The 20,091-nt window shown below is 35.4% G+C and overlaps 1 protein-coding gene across 1 annotated transcript in view; it reads right to left on the bottom strand.

Annotated features, from left to right (window-relative positions):
• Window positions 1-375: 375 nt before the first annotated feature.
• PTPRQ (protein tyrosine phosphatase receptor type Q) overlaps window positions 376-20,091 on the bottom strand; it is a 135,014-nt gene continuing 115,298 nt past the window's right edge. The window contains exons 56-63 of the mRNA XM_027747790.2: window positions 16,591-16,681; window positions 15,150-15,226; window positions 12,528-12,662; window positions 12,287-12,412; window positions 9,986-10,134; window positions 8,061-8,196; window positions 4,726-4,849; window positions 376-4,450 (exon numbers count right to left, since the gene is read on the bottom strand). Of these exons, the coding sequence (XP_027603591.2) occupies window positions 4,413-4,450; window positions 4,726-4,849; window positions 8,061-8,196; window positions 9,986-10,134; window positions 12,287-12,412; window positions 12,528-12,662; window positions 15,150-15,226; window positions 16,591-16,681 (876 nt within the window). The 3' untranslated portion in view covers window positions 376-4,412. The remainder of the gene's footprint in view (window positions 4,451-4,725; window positions 4,850-8,060; window positions 8,197-9,985; window positions 10,135-12,286; window positions 12,413-12,527; window positions 12,663-15,149; window positions 15,227-16,590; window positions 16,682-20,091) is intronic.

Here is a 20,091-nt window from a genome sequence, read left to right on the forward strand (position 1 = left end):
CCATGCAAAACATCAAACACTTTTTTCAGCTGACACTGAACAATGACCAGTGCTAAAATTTATACCAGAATTTCTTATAGCAGTAGGGGGGACTCCTGGATAGGAAGCCAGCTTACCCTTACAATTGCATACAGTGCCAATGTTGCAAAGATATGCAACCGATACCACAGTTCAGCTCTGAGACCACAGATGACAAAAGCAGGTTTGCACTTGCCTCATACCTCGCAATTGTAGCCACAGATAGGGCAGGGCAGAAAATGTATTGAACAAGAGTCAGCCCAAAAATGCAGCTGATATTCTATGATGTCATTTGGAAATCAACTCATGGGAAGGAGATAGAGAAACGTTTTGAAGTAAGACCACTACACACCTGTAGATCATGCCTGCAGTATTTGAATTCAGAGGATCCATATTACTGTTTACAATTCCTTCTAGTATAATCACATATAGACAAGCAATACAGCATTAGAAAAAAGAATAAACCATGGAGAACAATGTTGAGAGGACTTGTCTTTTCAACACCATACATAGAGTGGTGACACAACAGTCACAGAGAAGTGGTTGAAACAGTGGATCACCTTTCAGTACATTTTCCTTAAAATCAAAATCGACAAAGACATGTTCAGCACTATGTGTCAGTGGTTTCCAGTTACAGTTGACTGTACTCAAGGCATTACAGATTTTTTCAGCACTGAATGGGCATGTAGTTTAATTATAAAACAACCCTGAATTCGTTATTATCATATGCATATCCTCTAAACCAGAGAGCTAACTGATTACTTTTCATAGGTCTTAAAATAGAAATTAATTTGGATCTATTTTTATCATTTGTTTTCATGGATAGACAATGATGTGTTATAACATACATGTAATACCCTCTGAAACAGGTACATCTCAAATTTTGTTGTAACTTGCTGTCAAAATATTCAGAGAAAATCTTTTCTCTTTACAGATTTTGCAGGGCTCTGTGTCCTGAATCTGCAAATTCATGTTCAGATCTAGGATGCTTTGTGATTTCTGTATTCAACCAAGAAATCTCCCTGTCTTGTTACCTTAGTAAAAAATATGATTGACTCATTGCTCTTTCGTGCTTTGTCTTAGTAACTGCTTACGAGCATACTCTGTATTACAGCAGTACACAGAGGGTATTACACAGATTAATTCATGTTATTAATCTTTCACATAATGTTGTGAATTTAAATTACTGAATAGCTCCATATATACAATAAAATCACAACTTTGCACAATTATTTTTATCAACTCTTTTAACAGTATAAGATTAAAATTCAACATGAATGTGATGTTCTGCTGTCTTTCTGTTACCTTTGTGAACAGAACGGATCAGTTTTTAAGGACCCTGACAGTAGCCTCTCGTAATGATGTCCAGCAGAACTGGCTATAAATACATATATAAAGACTGCTTCTTCTGTGTATGGAGACATATCAGCCTCTAGAAGTTGCCCAGATAATTTAATACAGTATGACTTAGTTTCAATACAATTGCAATAATCCTAGAGAATCTCTGAATCATCCTATAGAATTTCTGAATTTTTCTCCAATTTTTATTTATTCCTTTTCTAATTTTGATAGAGTACACTCTTGATATATTAGTAATGACAAGAATTTGTAGAAAATCGAGTGATGATATTAAAAATGAATTGGTGTGCTGCTTTATTTATATACGCATACTCTTAAAAGAGAAATTGCTTGCCTCCAGCTCTACAGTGCTGTCAGTAGAACCACCATAGCTGTCATTGCATAAGGGAAGGAGGGATGAAAGACAAGAGACTGTGGAAATTCTTTCTTCATGACTGCACCAAGGTCTGGAGGAATTTTCTGATATATAGATGCTCTCCTACCCCTGTAAAGCATTGGCAGACACAAGAAGGTCAGTGAACTACTGCTATGTTTATACTGAAAACCAGTTCTTGGAGAGAGTTGTTTGGAGATATTTCTTTCCCTGACCATATATCTTATGAGTTGTGGCCACTTTATTATGATTATTGTCTTTTACCCTGAAGACAATGCAAAATGTATCAAGGTAGAACATATGAGATCGCTTACATCAAATGGTACAGTAAACTACTTGAATTACTTTTCAGCTTTTGCTTTGCCTCTACAGCAAAGAAACGCACATTTTCTGGTCTCTTACTAAGTTGTCAGACCACCAGACTACCAAGTGCAGTGTCTGACCACAGGCAGGTTCCCTAAAGGAGTATACAGGAGTCTTCATCATTAAGTATTTTATAAAAAACAGAAAACACTTAAGCACATTTGAAACTTCTGGAGCTCAACTGTAAGTTGCATAAGGCTTCTTAGATTTTTCCTCCAATCAAAAGAGAAATGGCACACATACAGATATTCCACTATTGTGGATATAAAATTATAAAAGATTATGACTCTATAGTGTCAATTTATCATAGCATGTACTGCTACCAAGTACAACTACAAATGATGAAAAACATCTGTAAGTCCCTATAAGCAATTTGTCAGAATACTTTAAAGTACATGTATAATAAATGAAGAACACGTGTTTCATAGGAGCCAAATGAAACTAGAGCTGTACCGAATGCTTTGCCAGAGACGTGAACAGCTGTGGACATCACCTCTCTCTTGCTCTATCCAGCTTTAAAAGGCATTGTTTACTTTTTAGCTTGACAGGTGATGTTTACAATACCGTCAATCTTCCTAAAAGACAGATTGCCCAAATATCTTCGTAGACCACTTCCACCTCCTTAAACACTGTCTTTTGATTTTCGTTTTAGATACTTAGCACTTTCTGTTAAATTACAAAGGGTCTTCACTGTACCAATCTCGCCAGCTTCTAAAAGCACCTACTATCGTTTTCTTCTGAAAAGTATCAGGTTACACATTGCATAGCATTTTCGTCTGGTAGCTACAGTCAAGAAATGGAAAGATTTGTTCATTTACTCTTCCATTCAGAGTGTGTGCATGCAACCACAGCTCCTCACATACATATTTCAAGGTTCTAAAGAGGTTTTTTCCGAATTCTCTTAGTTTGATGCCTCAATAAGGCATCTTTGATTTTTTCTGTCTAAACATAATATAAGATGGCAGCTCTGAAGTCTTTTTGCTATTATGTTTTGCACTCAGATTAAGGTCACATTTTCAGTGTTATTCAGAATGATGATACATTTCTTTACACAGAGAAAAACTTAGCAATCAACCCTTCCCCCCACTAATATCAATTGAATATTGTCACTTCCATGCAACACTAGGGCACACAGTTTAATTATCTCTCTAGTCTTCCTACTCTACATATTTTTGCTCTGCTTCTCTGATAAGAGCTTCCCGCTTCTCTCATTCCTGTTTCATATCTCTTTCCAATAATAATAAATAATAATAATAATCATCATCATCATCATTAGTGGAAGTGGAAGATGTTTCCTTTTATTAAATCTCCAAATATTAGCTCCCATAATTTTCAGTGTCTACAGTGATGCCAAACCTGAGGAAGGAGCAAGAACATTTTTACTTGACAACACTGTCATAAAATGTCTTGACATTACATTTTGAGCAATCTTTTGAAATACTGAATAGTATTATATTCAAGAAATGTGAATGAATTCTAGACATTCTTTTACATAAGTCAATCTAAAATTCTTTGTAATAGATAATAGATTTATAGTTTTACTTTGTTTTATCTGTTTGAAAAAGTAGCAGGAATGTTAAATACTTTCTTCTGCATTGAACATATGCAATCACCATTATATATTTAAAAAAACAACCTGCTGATTATTAAATAGCTTAAATAGCCCCAAGTGTCCCTGAAGAGCTACTGTGTGCTGTGTAAGAGTTGAATAATCCTTTCCATGTCAGAAGGTGACTCTTCAGCTGTTCAGGATCATGAGCTGATATGCTACCACTTGTAAAAAAAATATTCAAAACACCGGAGCATACAGTTATGTAAAGATCATTATGATGGTATTGGAATTAATCTGCAAGAGCTGACAACACTGAAGCCAATCTAGCAAGAATGATTCAAGAAACTGTAGCTTTTACTTAAAACCAAAACATGCAGAACACATCAAATTCACACCAAAAAAAGTTCAACGGGAATATGATATTTTTACATCTTATTTGGCTCGTTTTTCTTTTACAAAGATAATCAAAACAAAAGGAATATGTTCAAACACACTTTATACATACTGGGTGCACTATTCATATAACACCAGAAGTGCAGTCTGTGCAAAAGTACTCCTAATCATTATTGCTCAGTGTTCTGAATAAAATACTTCAACTTATGAAGGCACATTAATAGAAGAGAAGATGCTTTGATCATCTGTGTTTGCTTTAATCATCAAAATAGGGGAATTCACTTTGGCCCCTGTGCTTAGAAAAATATGTCTAACTTTCAAAATCTCATTTTCTTTCATGTTTACTCTTAGTATTTACATGGTAGTTTCTTCCCATTCAAGCTCCACATCACCTACAAAACAAACAGACACATTACATTAACCTACGTTGTAAACAAGTAGTAACTAACGGCAGATAACTATTTTTGGTTGAATTTAAAAGATCTTGCAGGGAAAAAAAAGTGGAAAGATTGAGCAATGGCTATTACTATGAGGAATAAAGAGCAGCAAAATGTTAGAAATTTACATTTTTGAAGCCAAAAAATGAATGTCAAAGTACTTTTTTCCTGCTTCTTAATCTGGAAAAGTCTATGAAAAAATGATTTTGAGACAGTTTGTATCTCCTTACCTTCCATGGCATCCAGAGAGTCCATCTTTTGCAGTGCTGAATAATTTACAAAACATATGGGCTGACTACTTCCCTTGCTTGTCAACAGATCCAATACGCATTGATGCAAAAATATATATTGTGCCTGTAAGATGTAAATTTAAAGATGCTTGATTAGATGTACTTCTAATACCAAAATGTCTTTTACTTTTTTATAACATCTAGATATTCTCAAAGTAACTGCAGTTTAACTCAGCAATCTCAGTACTTCAGTGACCATATCATATATGCCTGATCTGATTTCATTCATTATGAAGCATAATGCTTTAAAATTTGTCAAAACATATTAATCCTTATGTACAGCAAGATATATGAAATTACACTAGCCATAACTGAGACTAATAAGCTATTCGACAATTTTCTGTGAAGGTTCATTCTATGAAAAGACTTTTTGCCACTAGATTCAGACTGAAGAAACTGAACCATATGAACGTAATATTTAGATAAGAAAATTCCCCTCTTTCTAGCACAGAGAAAACCAGCAGGGTGCACTCAAATGCAGAAGTTCAAGTAAAGCTAAACTTTTATGTTCTAGGAACATGCACCATTGCTAGGAGCAAAAAAAAAAACCACAGTATTTTTAGTGATACTTCTTGAACTGTAGCCTCATTTTTAACAGACTATAATGCAAAGTATGGGCAACTAAAGTTAATTTGACACTTCCAAGGACATAAAGTCTGAAAAGAGAAGAACAAAATAAGGCAATGTAAGAATGAAATAAAGGAATGAAAATAGATAGAAATATAATAAATAGATTAAGCGTATCTTCACATAGAAGAAGTATTGTATATGTAGATGCAGAAAACAAGCCAGATCACAGTATCAGAGATTTGTTCCGGTTGGAAGAGGCCTCTTGAGATTATCTAGTGCAACTACCCACTGCTCAAGCTGTGTCAGCTAAAATATGTTTCCCAGAACCTTGTCAAGACAGATTTGGAATATCTCTACCAAAATCACTTTGTTATCGTTGACTTTTGCCCAGGTAAAAATAAGTAATTTTTTTTTGCTCAATAATTGATATTTTGTTTCAGAACTGCCATCAGTTTTCAAGTCAAGTATCTCAGATGTATAAGAGAAATCTCTTACACAGATATGTTTTATGCTCACAGTTCCAGAGCTGTGGGTAATTAAAACAGTCTTTCATAAGCCCCTGAAGCACACGGTACCATTACACTTTTCAATAGCTTTCTTACTAAACTAGTAGCGTGGCATTACTTTGTACAAACTAGCCTTTGTACTTGGCAACAAGATAAACTTTAACATGTCTGTTGGACAAATATGGATTTCTAGAATGAAGGTCTGAAGTTTCGGTGGAGTTTAGATTAGTTATTCCAGTTCAGAAGGCAGACTCTGAAAGCTCTGTAATCTTTTGTATTCATACAGCTGCCTCTGATGTACCAATGAAAATCTTTCTGGGTTTGTCAGGGGAGAGGCTACCTGGGCAATGTATGTGTAACAAGTTATTTTCCCAGAATCAATGAAATTCTTAACTGCATCCGTATTCTGCATCCATTGGCTACAGTAACAGATTGCTACTGTTTGCAAAAGAAAAACTATTTTGAAGCTATAAACAAGCAAAATACAGGTCTGAGAACAAGCAGTTTTTACTTATTTTACCCATAGATTTTACAGACAGTTTGACTGATGGATCTCTAAACTGAGCCCTGGGAAGGAATTGCTCCTCTCTTTATATCTTTTGTGCTGATCACATAAAATCTGATTAATAGGCAACTCAACAGTATTTTATAGCAGAACTCTCAGAATAGCAACCCACCATAAAACTTTACAAGATTGATTCCCTTTGGGCAAGTTTTGTTGCTGATCTGACTTTTGTAGTCTTGCAAACATGAGTTAGAAATGACCTGGACAGAGAACAACCTGTTTCAGACTTTTGCAACTAGCATATAAATTGATACTTGATCTGTTAGGAAATCAGAACTATGACACCATCATCTTGTATAGCATTTTGGCGCACCTTTTCCTAGTCCCTGCCCAAATATGCGCATGAGGAGGTATACAAAAATTATACATATTTTAAAAATGTACATTGATCTTATCTAATGTCTTATCATTTAAATATTTTATTTTGGGAGTGCTCCCATTAAATTTTCTTCTAGCCTTTGATTTATTTTCAGACAATTCTACTTCTAGTCAAAAGCGTAAAACAACAACCAAAAAGCATTCCCAGGATTCATCATCACAAGAAAGTCCTGGCAATTGTTTAATTTCATCAAGGCTTCAAACAGGAAAATTTAAAGCAAATGGTAATCAGACTGCACCTTACAAGATATATCATGGCAGAGTATCACAGGAGGTCTTGCAAAATCTTCTGAAGTGCAGTTATTGAAGAGAGGTTAACTGCTTTGTATATTCTGACACATTTTTCATATATTCTGCAGTGATAAGGAATAGCAGAATTGCATTCCCAGTGGAGCAAGTCTCCTTACATTAAAATCACTTTAAATCCATCAGTTATGAGAAGGTTCATCCTGAAACTACTCATCCATACTGAGAAGGTAGTGAGTTGTTCTGTAGACTTAAAGGCTTCAGGTCGTGAGTTAGATCTGGCCTGCAGTAGACTTGTGCCAGAAGCCTTATGCAAACACAGCTAATTTCTGTTCCACTGGACATTTAGGATCAACTTTAAATTCTTCTATTACTCCTTTACATATACTCAGAATTCCAGATATAGCAGAGGTCTTCCTCACCAGCAGTTCATCACAAACTTATATCCATACTGAATAAATCTGCTAGAAATGTACTTTTTTTAGACCCCAAACCCACCATTGCCTTGATTTTGAACACTGAAGTCTGTGCTTAAATCTATCCGTATGTGCTATTTTATTTGATGCAACTGAAACAGAATCAAGGAATCAATAATGAGTTCAGCGGTAAATAAATATTTAAAAGTTTAGAGGACTATGCCACATATCCATACACAAAAAAATTACATTTAAGTAGTAAATAAAGTCAATGAATGAGCAAATCAATTTTATATTAACAACTGTTCTTCACCCAAAACTTGAAATAAACTTTCTCAAATACTGAGAAATTTCTATGTAAGTTCTAAAGTCTAAATATCACTCTTTTCAGCACTTGTCAAGACCTTGCTGGCCAAATATACCTAAATAGATACAGACCATATATCTGCACATTGTTTGAAATAAATATAAGCAGGATTTGGTAGAAAATGTTTTATACAGCTGATTATTATGAGCTTTCTAGTTTTGTTTGTAGATCAGGAGATGAGATGATTGACTTTTTAACAACAGGAAAGTAAAATAGATAAATCTTACCAGATTCTGTACCATACACATTCTTTCACTTCTTAGCTCAGCTACAAGTCCATAGATATCCACAAAATCATGGTCATTTATGTGTTGGGTTAAATGGTCAAGTGCAATATAAACACCTGTTCTTCCAACGCCAGCACTGCAAACATGATACACCAGATAAAATAAAGCCTTTATGTTAATGCTTTTCATATTTTCATAGAATATTCTAGATAAATTAAGTTTATTGTGAAAAGAAAACTTCGGAAAAAACTCCTAAATCTTTTTTCAGTATTTACATTTTGTGACATGTGTGTCTCCTTGCTGAATGCAATAAAGTGAAATCTTGAGCCATCTTGATTTGAGCCATGTTCTGATTTTGATTTTACAAAGCGGTTCCATCAGACAAATGAAATATAACTAAACCAAACCTGTTTAAGTGGAAAAAAGATTCTACAGCTTTTGTGTGAGTTTTCCAGAACTCACTAATGGAAAGAAAAAAGTGATAAAATTTTGCAAAATCACACTTGGATTCTGAGATACTTTTGGTATTTCACACAAAACTACATGGGATCTAGCAAAACATTTTAAAGGAAATACTTCTAAAAGGAGGATAAGTGTGCAAGACATGCTAGCAGCTAGTGTTTTATTTAAAGGCCTCATAACGAACAGGATTTTCTGAAAATCACTATCAGACTTCTCTGCAACTGGTATAATAAATGAAGGGTATATCACTGCAGATAATCAGGAGATATACAGCAAAACTCTTGAACTTGCAAAACTAACGACCAGAAAGCAATAAATGAGTTCTCTGGATATGAAAACACATAATGAAGTTTTATAAACATTAGGAATTTGAGCACAGGTGGAGTATCTGGCCCATGGTGGCCCCTTTACATATCTGCGTTCTGAAAACAGGGTAGGATTCATTGCAGAGGGATTCCAGAGAATGCCAGTGTTCTGAAAACATGAAGAGTGTGTTGTTCTCTCCTGTAATAGTCTCTCTGGCCCTTGCAGTATAGGCAAATGTCTGTCAAAGACGATATCTAATAAATGAGGCTTTACCATCCATCATGGGTGGCACCCTTAGGACACTGAGGACAAAAGAAAAGAACTCCCATGCGTGATAAAGTGGGTAGTTAGGGCAGAGATTTGTGGCACCAAAGCCAGCTTTTCTTTCACATATTTCCTAACATCAAGTGAGAATGAGGCAAAGAATCAAATCTGAGTTCAGATCGCTATTTTGGAGTGTGCCCACTCATTCACCAGGAACACCAACCTGCACAAAAAATGCAGACACACTCATCACTTTCCTTAAGACAGCCTTCCTCACACACTTACTCTTTGAAATAGCGGTTTAAGGATGTTGAGTTTGAAACCAATTGGAACTATGACAGCTGAACACCTCTAACCACCAGACCATTTATTTAAGAGTCTAAATATAGATTTTATCTGTTTATAGGCAATTGAGTTTGAAATGTGGTCTATGCAAACCTTTATTCCTATTTGTCATTCTCTGTGGCTTCCAAATAGTTTCTTCCTTATGATATGTGACATGTACATTATAAATACATTTTTAATACTTATTTGTTAAGAAGAGCTCTAATCATAATAGAAGTAATTTAAATAAACACGTGCCATTGCTATTCCTATTCTTATGTTTAAAGAGGAAAACAGAGATAAATCCAGGAGTACCTTATGGTAATTGTTGAAGCAATAATTTCACTAACGTCACCTCAATGGATTTCCATGAATGAAAGAACAGACACACTTCGGCATTTTACCTCCCAGAAAGGACTAAGAACTGCTAGAGAAACTTCATTGCTGTCCATACTAGAACCATGTCTGTGCACTCAGTCTTCATTGTTTTTCTTCTGGCAACTTCCCTGCACTTTAATATGCACTTGAAATTCTAAGACACTAAACAATGATTTGGTGAATGTGCTTACCTGCAGTGAACCACCATTGGTGTGTTATCATGTGCTCGACTTGCACGGATAAGTTTTACAAAATGGATAATTGGTGCAGTTGTTTCAGGGACTCCGTGTTCTGGCCAAGAAGTAAAGTTACACTGCCGCACCGTCATGCAGTCTCCATGCTGAAAAATATAAAATAATGTAATTTTTACAGAAGAAATATTACAGAAGGTTCAGTAAGTCACATATAGCCTTCTCAAAAATTTTATGTAAAAAATAGTCAGAATAGCATAATAATTATAAGATGTACTGGCATGAAGGAATAATTTGTTGTGCGCAGAACTTATGGCAGGTGGGGTTTTTTTGAGATGGCATCAAGTGCATCTTTCAGGAACTATTAATGACTTTGGTAGTCACTCTCCATTTGACTTCAGTCACTATATCAATCTAATTTTTAGATTGAAGGTTGAAATTTCTATGGCTCGTTTAGAAGATTAGTGAACTGGAATGAGAAATTTGTTTAGGAAAAAGCAACCACTCCCAAGACTGATCCGGTGTAGTGAAGGCAAACACACATACACTGGTAAACACTGATATATTTTCTAAGTGTTTGATGCCCTCTCAATCAGAGTAGCAGTAAGAGCAATCTAAAGAGAAGAGCAGATTATGATCTGATATCTAAATCGTTTATGAAGGACGTAAAAATGAACAAACAGGATTATGCCAAAGGCCTGTCAAGATCAATATCCTGTTTCCAACAGTGGTTAAGGAAAAATATTAGGGAACATTATAAAACACTACAACAATGTATTTATATTCCCCAGAATATCCTTAGTAGTTTGTGACTTGTGAATTTAGCCAGAGACAGTATCTCAAAATTTAATAGTACTTGTCAGAATTTTCTTCTACTAAATTATGAAGATTTTTTGAAGCCCTGTAAGTTTTTAGCATTCACAATATCCTGCAGCAAGGAGTAACACAGTTTAATAAACTGTTGTGTAATGAGCCAGTTCCTATTTTTTTTAAATTTCTTTTGAATCAATCACTTGCTCCTTTCATATTGCAAGAAACACTGAACAACTGTGAGTAATTATGTGTAGAAACTACTTCATGTCTATGCTTTTTTTAATTGATCAACATAAAAATTAAAGAGATGCAATATGGCAATAATTTTGAGTTATTTGCCTCACATATGCTTTTTACCTTCAGTGGAGGATCATGAAGAATCCACCCATTTGTGAAGGGAAGATGAAGTACAATCTTAAAACCAGCAATATGGCACATTTAATGGCATGCTTGTAAAGGGCATAACTTCTTGTGCAGGGTAGTTCACCTATAGTAAATGGATCACCTAGTCAAGTCAGATTATCTTCTCAGCCTCTCCCTGGTTAACACAGGCGACTTCACATTTTGCTGGCATGCTCTTTTACTCTTAATAGTCCCTTTTCTAGTCTTGTTTACTCTATGTTCTATTTTAGCTGAAAAAGGATTTATCTTCTCCCAATCATTTTTAAATGTTCAATTGCCCTGTACTATGTGCACAATATATCCTTATTGGGTGACCACTGAGACAATCCCTTAACCCCTGTGTGCCTTTTGTCACATGCACATGCCACAGAATGGTAATACGTGCATTTGGATAGCCAAGTTCAGTTCTTAGGATCTGGCTGCACTATGTACAACACAGATCAAGGCTGGGGGTGCATAAAAAGGCTGACTTAATCTTGGGTCATTATTCCCAGACTGTTACTGAGTCTACCTGCTGCTCTGACTTAATGCTGGGTAGTAATTTTCCCAAAGAGTGGGAACTATAGTCGCGGATCTACGCTGCAGCCCTACCCTCACTTCCCAGTACAGAATGGGAGTAATACTGATGATTCTCATTTATATTGGGTGCATCTCCTGGGGGTGGGGGTCAAAACGGCTGGTGGTACAATGCAAAACAGCTGCACCAGAGAATCTTTCCCTTTAATCTGAGAGGGATATATTCAAAGGGATTTGTCTGATTCCGGAATGGCTAGGATTACTCCTTTCTAGAAGAGACAATTGAGGTGCCCAAGTAGAAACCTCACCTCCCACCATATCAGAGTTTCAGTAACCCTGATAGGCCCTTCAAAGCTTGTCAGAAAGATATCTGACCTCTTTGTGATAGAAATTCTCAGGAAATAAAACATGAATGAGAACAAAGTGCAGGACAACCAGGTAGTACAGCGTATATGCATTAAAAGATTAAAAGAAGAATACTGAGGGGGTAGTTGGGTGGGATGGAGCACATCTGATATTCTTTGGGGTGTTGGATGGATTTTATAAAATCAACTTCCAGTTCTGGCTTACCCTTTCAATTTTTAGATCTCTGATGGTCCAGTCTATTTGAATATCTTCCATCAATTTAGTAATCACTATATCCCCAAACACAGTCACTGGTTTATTATCTTCTGGCCAGTATTGATGACATCTTATCTGCAGGGAGATGATTACTAATTAATTAACAGTATTGTATTATAATCTTGACAGAAACTACATACAGAATTTCCACTTATATCAAATGCTTTTAATTGGTACACTGGTAACTTACACGTCCTTTTTCAAAACATTGTGTAAGCATCACAAGTGTTTTAGCTCTTGTCTCCCACACCATTCTCCAGAAATCGCCCACCGTTCCTGGTAATGGTCCCTGAGTTGCAATAAACTCATTTGGGCATAAATAACCCTAAGAAAAAGAAAATATTTTACACATAATTGTTGGCAAAGAAAAAAAGGAGCTTGCATGTGACTCATAGTTGTGCCTGTATCTGTCATGCCTAAGGCTAAAACCTAGTCAGAGATAGGGGAATGCCATGCTAATAGAAATGCATTTAGCAGGGATATCAGGTCATCAATTCCCAATTAAAAGTATCTAAGCCTTCATACTAGCCTTCCTGCAGATCTAGGCAGAGTCCACCAAGAACTATGTCAAGAGGTGGCCAACGTAGTGCAAAGGAGCAGTGGAACCAGGGAAACAACTAAGGAGCAGTCTGAGAGCCAGTGCAAGATACACTCCACTGATGACCTTGTTCTTCTTGTGCTCATCAGGGATCTGCTGTAACTTAGGGCTGGAGCTTACTCAAAGAAAATGATCTCTCATAAAAGGTATTCGAGAAACCTACTGTAGACATTGACTTTTATTTTGGTGTTGTCTTCTACTGTTTAATTCATTTTTAAATTGACGTAAAACTTGGGAGGAAGTTTGTTGAAAAAAAATCTGTGCAAGTGCTGTCAGTGCGTGGTTTCACTTGGATCTGTTTCCTCAAAGAAACAAAGCATACATAGAGGAACTATTATGTATTACAGAAAGTAAAATAATAACAATAATAACAATAAATTTATGCTGTAGTACTAGCAGTTTATAATATCACAGAGTTCTGCTTATTGCTCAAAACAACTGACACAGTCGTTTATAGCACCATCAAAGCTCCTTATTGGAATTATAGCCCTATAATTCACAGCTGCCTGTTACTTACTCCATCTATAATATAAAGAACAGGTGGAAATGGGAAATTATGTTAATCCTCCCCAGTTTGAGAGTGAGGTGAGAAACTATGATTCAGGGATGCAAAGCTCACAGTTCAGTTACTGACTTTTTCTTGTTTAACCAATGAAAATAAAAGTAGCAGCAGAGTTCCCATTTGTTAAAACTATATGCAAGACTTCTCCTTTCCTCTCTTTATGTTTGTGCATATGTATATCATGGCTAGGCTTCACGAACGAAGATTTGGGAAGGGCACTACCCATGTTAGTTACAAGCATGTTGGTGGCTAAAAAGGTCAATACGAGATAGACACGTCCAGTTGCAAAAGGCACAGCAGAAAGACTCCTTAGGTGGTATATTCTGCAAGGCACAATTCTTTCTGCGTTGTCTTTTCTCCTCTAGAGTAATCCTGCGTGTGTATGCATATACACCTAAATAATTAGGTATGTAAATATATACATACACATATTGCAGAGGTTCAGCTATATGCATTTATATATTTACACATCTACAAATACGGAGAGCATTTAAAGGGCAAAGCTTTAGCCTTGAGAAATGGTAACACCAGAGTTGTCTATTTACTGATGAATGGTGTCCCAAAGTGAGATGCCTGTATGCAGTAAAGACCAGCAAAATCTCAGCAGGGAACACTCTGTAACTGGCTTTTGCTGCAGCTTTTTGGAAGTTGCTGTTCATGTTCCCTGCGTAAGACATGACGTGTCAGGTAGTGATAGAAAGGGTAAAGACTAGGCCATGCTCCAAGCTGTCCGTTTGCCTTCTCAGTTTTTCTGTGTATAGTCCCAGCATCAAGTGGCATGGATCTTCCTATCTGCTGTCAGAACAAAGATATTCCATATAAAGGGAATAAACAACATTTTCTAATGAGAAAGGAAGATGCTCTCAGCTCTATTGCTTATTCTCTGTGAATGTCTTTCATTTACCTGGAAATAACTATTTCTACTTGCCACTGTGTTATCAGTTTAGACTACAGTCTGCATGTCTTGCTATGTGTTTGAAAAATGTGTAATGCAAATCAAGTCTTGACCTCATGTGAGATCACCAGCCACTGCTAAAAGAAATTAAATGCATAATTATAATTCACACTTTGAGCTTCAACAGGACAAAAAATCAGGTAAAAATATAGATAAAGAATTTACTGAGTACATGATAAGAAAATGAAAAGTCTAGGAAGAAAGCCGAGCACGAGAAATACAGTATTAGTTTCTTCCTCAAGAAGCCTATTTGCATTTTCCTCCATAAGGGCCATGCCAAAACTTCAAGCCATTTCTGCAAAAGTTTCCAGTTTATCTTTACATTGTCCTGTTCATACAAAACAACTCTAACTCCTGAACCAAGAGATCAAATAACACCTGTCTAAACAATTGACCTCTGTGGGAGTTTCACTATTGTCTTTAATGATAATGGTATGAGACAATTTATAAAAAGCAATTTGCTGGACACAGTTTTGATTCTTACTGGAAATCATTGCTTAGCAATGAAAATACAATAATGTGTATTTTTAACTAGTCATGCTCAGTGCCACAGAAGTCACTTGAAAAATGCCATGGCAACAGTGGCTGTAGTAAATGAAAGAAAAATTAGAATTCTGTTCTTCTTGCAAGTTATTTTTTAACTCTCTCTTCTACCAGAAAACAAACATATTAAAAATATGAGAGACTTTCTACTTACAGACACGTAGCTGGCATTAATGTAGTCAGATCCAGGAATACCAGCGTCAGGCATCAGTTTTACTCTGTTGTTATTATCTATCATGGAAATAAAGTCTAGTTAACCAAAAGATTTGTTCAAAAAACATAGAAATATGTAATAATAAGTGTTCCTGGGATGCTAATAAATAAAAAATACTGTTATTGTTGTTGATATAACAATATTTGACGTAGCAGAACACTAATTACAAAGGTAATTCAACCTATTTCCATTACTGTATTGTCATTCTTTAATGTTCCAGGCATGTTTTATATAATGCGTCTTAATTTAAATGGTCAGTGTGCCAAAACCTTCAATGTGATGTACGTGTGGAAGTATTCTCTGCCTAAAAGTAGCCTGTGTACTAAGAGCCATGTTGTTCTAGCACACACAACTTCTGTGTGAATCAGACAGCAGGGGCAGGGATCTGACAGTTTTTTCTATGTACTTGTTGCCCAGGTCACAGATTTGAGCCAGATCCTGGCATTTTTACATAATTTTATTTATTTTACATAAGGTAAACTCGTTATTAAAAAAAAAAACAAACTGAGGGTTTCTGATTTGGTCCCATGGTACATACGCAGAAACATGTCATATATGAAATACCAAAATTTTCATGTTTGATCCTCAACTTAGTTAAAAACAAATTAGAATACAAAGTTAAAGATTCATGAATCTTGTCTGTTTGTATTTCATTGTGTTTCATGAATAGAAATTTTTAGTGACTGTAACTTAGAGTATTGTCTTGAACAAGGCAGTAGGTAGCAGGAACAGCTGCTCTGAAAAGTTAATAGCACAGAATGTAGCATTATTAACCAAGGAATGCCATGCACTCCATCTCACATCACAGCTAATGCCTAAAATAATAATGACATTTCTTGTCTTATTAACTGAAAAATGAAGCAGTGTTGAGTATAGAGAGACAGACTCCTGTCTCCTGTGATAATATCTAGCCTGGGCTTATAAGTTATCATACAGTCACTCTGATCTTCTGTGGAACCTTTGTAGCACATGTACACATATCCACAAGAAAGCATAACCAGGCTAAATGTACAAACGTGGATTTTATATGTTTAAAAAAATTACTTCTTACTAAAGGGGAAAAAAATCCAACGAGCAAGAATGGTAGAAAGTTTGCTACATGGCTTAAATTACAAAGCTAAGAAACTATTGAGGCTACAGTTTCTTGCACCTGCATATTAAAGCTTGTGAGAGCAACTTTAAAGCTACTTGCAAATAAAACTGTCTTTAAAAAACACAAAGAAAAGATATATTACTTGACAGAAAATTATTTCATAATGTGGACATGATTGAACTGCCATTTCAACAGCAGATCAAACAAAAAACACTTGCATTCCAAATATATGCTGCACTATAGAAAGTAAAGAGTAAAATGGGGAAGTTGATCAGTAGACTCACATACATGGCTTTATGTTTGGGAAACGATTCTTAGACCTGTTCCAAGGCAGATCAGCATCAGTTGAAGCAAGGTCTTCAAGAAACTTGGGAAGTTCCTGTAGAGGAATAAGTGTTTGTTGGAAAACTTTTGCCCTTAAGTGAATTTAAAATATGGCACAATCATCCAGTAAGAGGAAAAATTCTATAGTAACAGAGTGCATTTCTAGGAACAACTGGAAGCATTACAGAGCATTCTACCTTCACTGTCAACACCAGTTACACCAGCAATGTTAGACGTAGCACTGCAGACAATGTTGTCAAGATGAACAATTAAAGCTTACATGAACTTTCACCTTTACAAGCCTGGATAAAGTCAGTCTATCACCTTTTGTAGTTCTTTTCTGTTTTTTTTTCATGAAGTCACATGCTTGGTTACCTTGCTCTACTGACTCAGCCTTAGTCCTAAATAATGCCTTTTCCTGACTCCTGTGCTTGGGACAGTTCTTGTCACAGCATGAGAACTGATGAGAATTTAATTAACTTGAGACAACTGGCAATTAGTTATTGTTCATAGGACTGTTTGCGAAACAGGTAGGAAGAGTTATTTTGGGTTGTACTGTAGTTTCATAACTGGTGATTAGTTCTATTTGGAAGGACAGAGTTGGATAAATCATTCATATTGAAGAACTCATGTGATGGGTACATTCGTGTGCAAAAATAGGTATAATTTCCCAAATTGATTAAAACAGTGGAGACAACCTCATAACTTGTTAATGGAGAAACTGTATTGATGTGATGATCTCTTAGTGGTGTTAGGACAATAGAAAACCCAGAAAAGCCAAGATTTCAAATATGTCATTACCTGCAATACATTTTTCCCTTTGTTTGACAAATGTTATATGGAAGACCTGTTTCAACATCCATCTAAGTTAAGAAATTGGATTTGGAGAAGATCGCTTTAAATGACCACAATAGAAAATTTTGCTGCTTGTATTAAGTAACCCCTTCTTCAAAATTCCTTTCAAATTTGTCTTCTAATATAAAAGGTATAAAAGGAGCCCTCTGTATGGGCTTCTTCCAAAAGTGGGACAGATAGCATTACTATCAGGTTCAATGTTAATTGTTTTCAAGTGGTTTTTCTCAGGTGTTTGAGACAGTTTGTCTTTTATAAAAAATTTAATTACTAGTAAGTAAACTATTGGCAAATAAACAAATGAGAGAGGTAACGAAAAATGGAAAACCAGGAGAGTTTTATTCTGTTGTTTTTTTGTTTTCATTGCTAATTCAAGTATTTTGTCAGCCATATCTGTAAAACACAGCTAAGGGTGGAGATATTAAAATTCCTCTTATTCAGAAAGCTGAAACTCTTACACATAATTTTTGTCATTGAATTTTGCATGAAGGAAGGACATATACAAAATGCCTATGGCATTTTGCAGGTGTTTTGGGCCATGGAATTCCATATCATGTGAACTTTAACTTGCCTCATTTGCCTCACTCCTCCAAGTCCTAACTTTTCAGTTAATTAGTACAGAAGTAGCATTGCTGGACAGCATTTTGTAGTAGAGAAGAAATAGAGAAGCAGATGATGTTATTTTCATAACAAGGTTTTCATTTCTGAACAAGTCCTCAAATGCCTCATACCGATTTTCCCTGCATTAATATGGATTTCAGTCTAAATTATTATTTTCAGAATAGGGGAAAGACTATTTGGGTTTCCAGATTCAATAACAACTTGTCACAGAAATCATATTTCTTTGCAGACTCAGAAAACTTTGAAATAATTAATTTGCATTTTGTTTACTGTAGTACTTTTATGGCACTCTGGTGTCATACATTTGGAAGTATTTCGCTTTTTTATTCATGAACAGAACTCATCATAAACCAATTACATAAGCATTTATGTTTCAGTAATTTGCCAGTTACTAGAAAAGCTTAATTTCTCAAAGGTATTGAGAGCCACGTGAATCAGCTGGAAAGCTGGAAGTTTGAATAGCAGCTGGGTGGTGCCCATCACCCTTTGGCTCCCGATGGTTTCTTTAAACTTGTCTTTTCTGACAAGGCATGGATCCAGATCCATTCTGAGGTCTTGATTCTCTTCTCATCATGTTTACACAGAGGTCCTGTTCCCATGTAACCAAGATTGAACGCTAGAGATCTTCTGGTACAGCAGCTTGGTCAATCCAGCAGATTAGACGAAACCAGAAATGTCCCCAGATTCCAAGACTAAGTGAAATGGAAAGAGCTAAATTTATGTTGGAAAACTCAAAACCATGTTTTTTGTGGATAGAAACAATGCAGATCATGAGGTCTGATTGTTTGTTTTGTGCATTGCCTGTTTCTGAGCATTGTCATTTCTGATGTCGTTTCAAGTGCGCCGTCAATCCTATTATTCATCTGTTAAGATGTGCTGCAAATACTATAGATACATTCTGAATCATGGACTGAACCCACTTGGAAATTCTGCCTGCCCTTGGACAAGTCATTTGGGAAGATTTCACTACACTCTGAAACATGGAAGCTGAAGCTCAGAGAGAAAAACTACTGGAAGTCTAAATGGCATATAAACCCATTTATTATAAGTTGACTCTATAACTTACTGAATGAGGCCTCAGTTTCTTATATTTCTCTAAATTTTAAATGGAATACAAAGATTTTGATTTGATAAAACACTATTGTTTAAGATTTAAGGCATTACAATACCGTAAGGCTTACTCACTGTGGGTCACACCTAAAAAAAGTAATACTAGAAACTTTCCAGTAATGAATGTTAATATGTGAAAACGCTATTGCTAGTAAAACCTTTCATCTGTTCAGTCATGCATAATGTAACTATAATCATTCTTGTTCAAGTGAAATAACACTTCTACTTTCAGAAAAAAAAAGTTCTTACTTTCTTTCTCAGAGAATTTTATGGTGATTTTTATTATTAAATCCAGACCAATTTTACCTAATGAGCATAACAAAAAAGCTGTAGGAAATACCATTAATCTTTAAACACTTTTGTTAGTGTTCCCTCATAAACTGAAATATTATAATCGAGCAGAAGAAAAGCCAATTGTTAAGTCTTCATTTTTGTAAATCCAAATGGTAAGTAATTAATGATAAATTTTAAAATCCAAAATAATAAACTCACTGGACACTGACAAATTATTTTTGGGAAGGCAAATAACACTATATGTGTTAAAAGATAATGATGATAAAGAATCTGAAATAATGAGAAGATATTGTTAGAAAAAATATGATAGCCGTAAAATATGACTTAATGAAAATAGTGAAAACTTTGAGATATAAATTTGAAACTATATATGCATTATATTATCTGTAATGTATATTTTGAAACCAAGGCTCTTTTCATAAAGAAAGGCAGACTTGCTGTGTTCATCTGCTCATATAAAGAGATGGAGGCTATTCACATGGAAGCTATTCTCAAGAGTGTAACAAGGATGACATTATTTGTAAGAGGAACAAAAAGCAAAGTATCATGACCAAACTTTTTATTTTCTGCACTGAAATCAATGAAAGG

This window comes from Pipra filicauda, unplaced genomic scaffold (assembly GCF_003945595.2).
Source record: "Pipra filicauda isolate LSUMZ 115617 unplaced genomic scaffold, ASM394559v2 scaffold4_size7858003_pilon, whole genome shotgun sequence".
NCBI lineage: Eukaryota > Metazoa > Chordata > Aves > Passeriformes > Pipridae > Pipra > Pipra filicauda.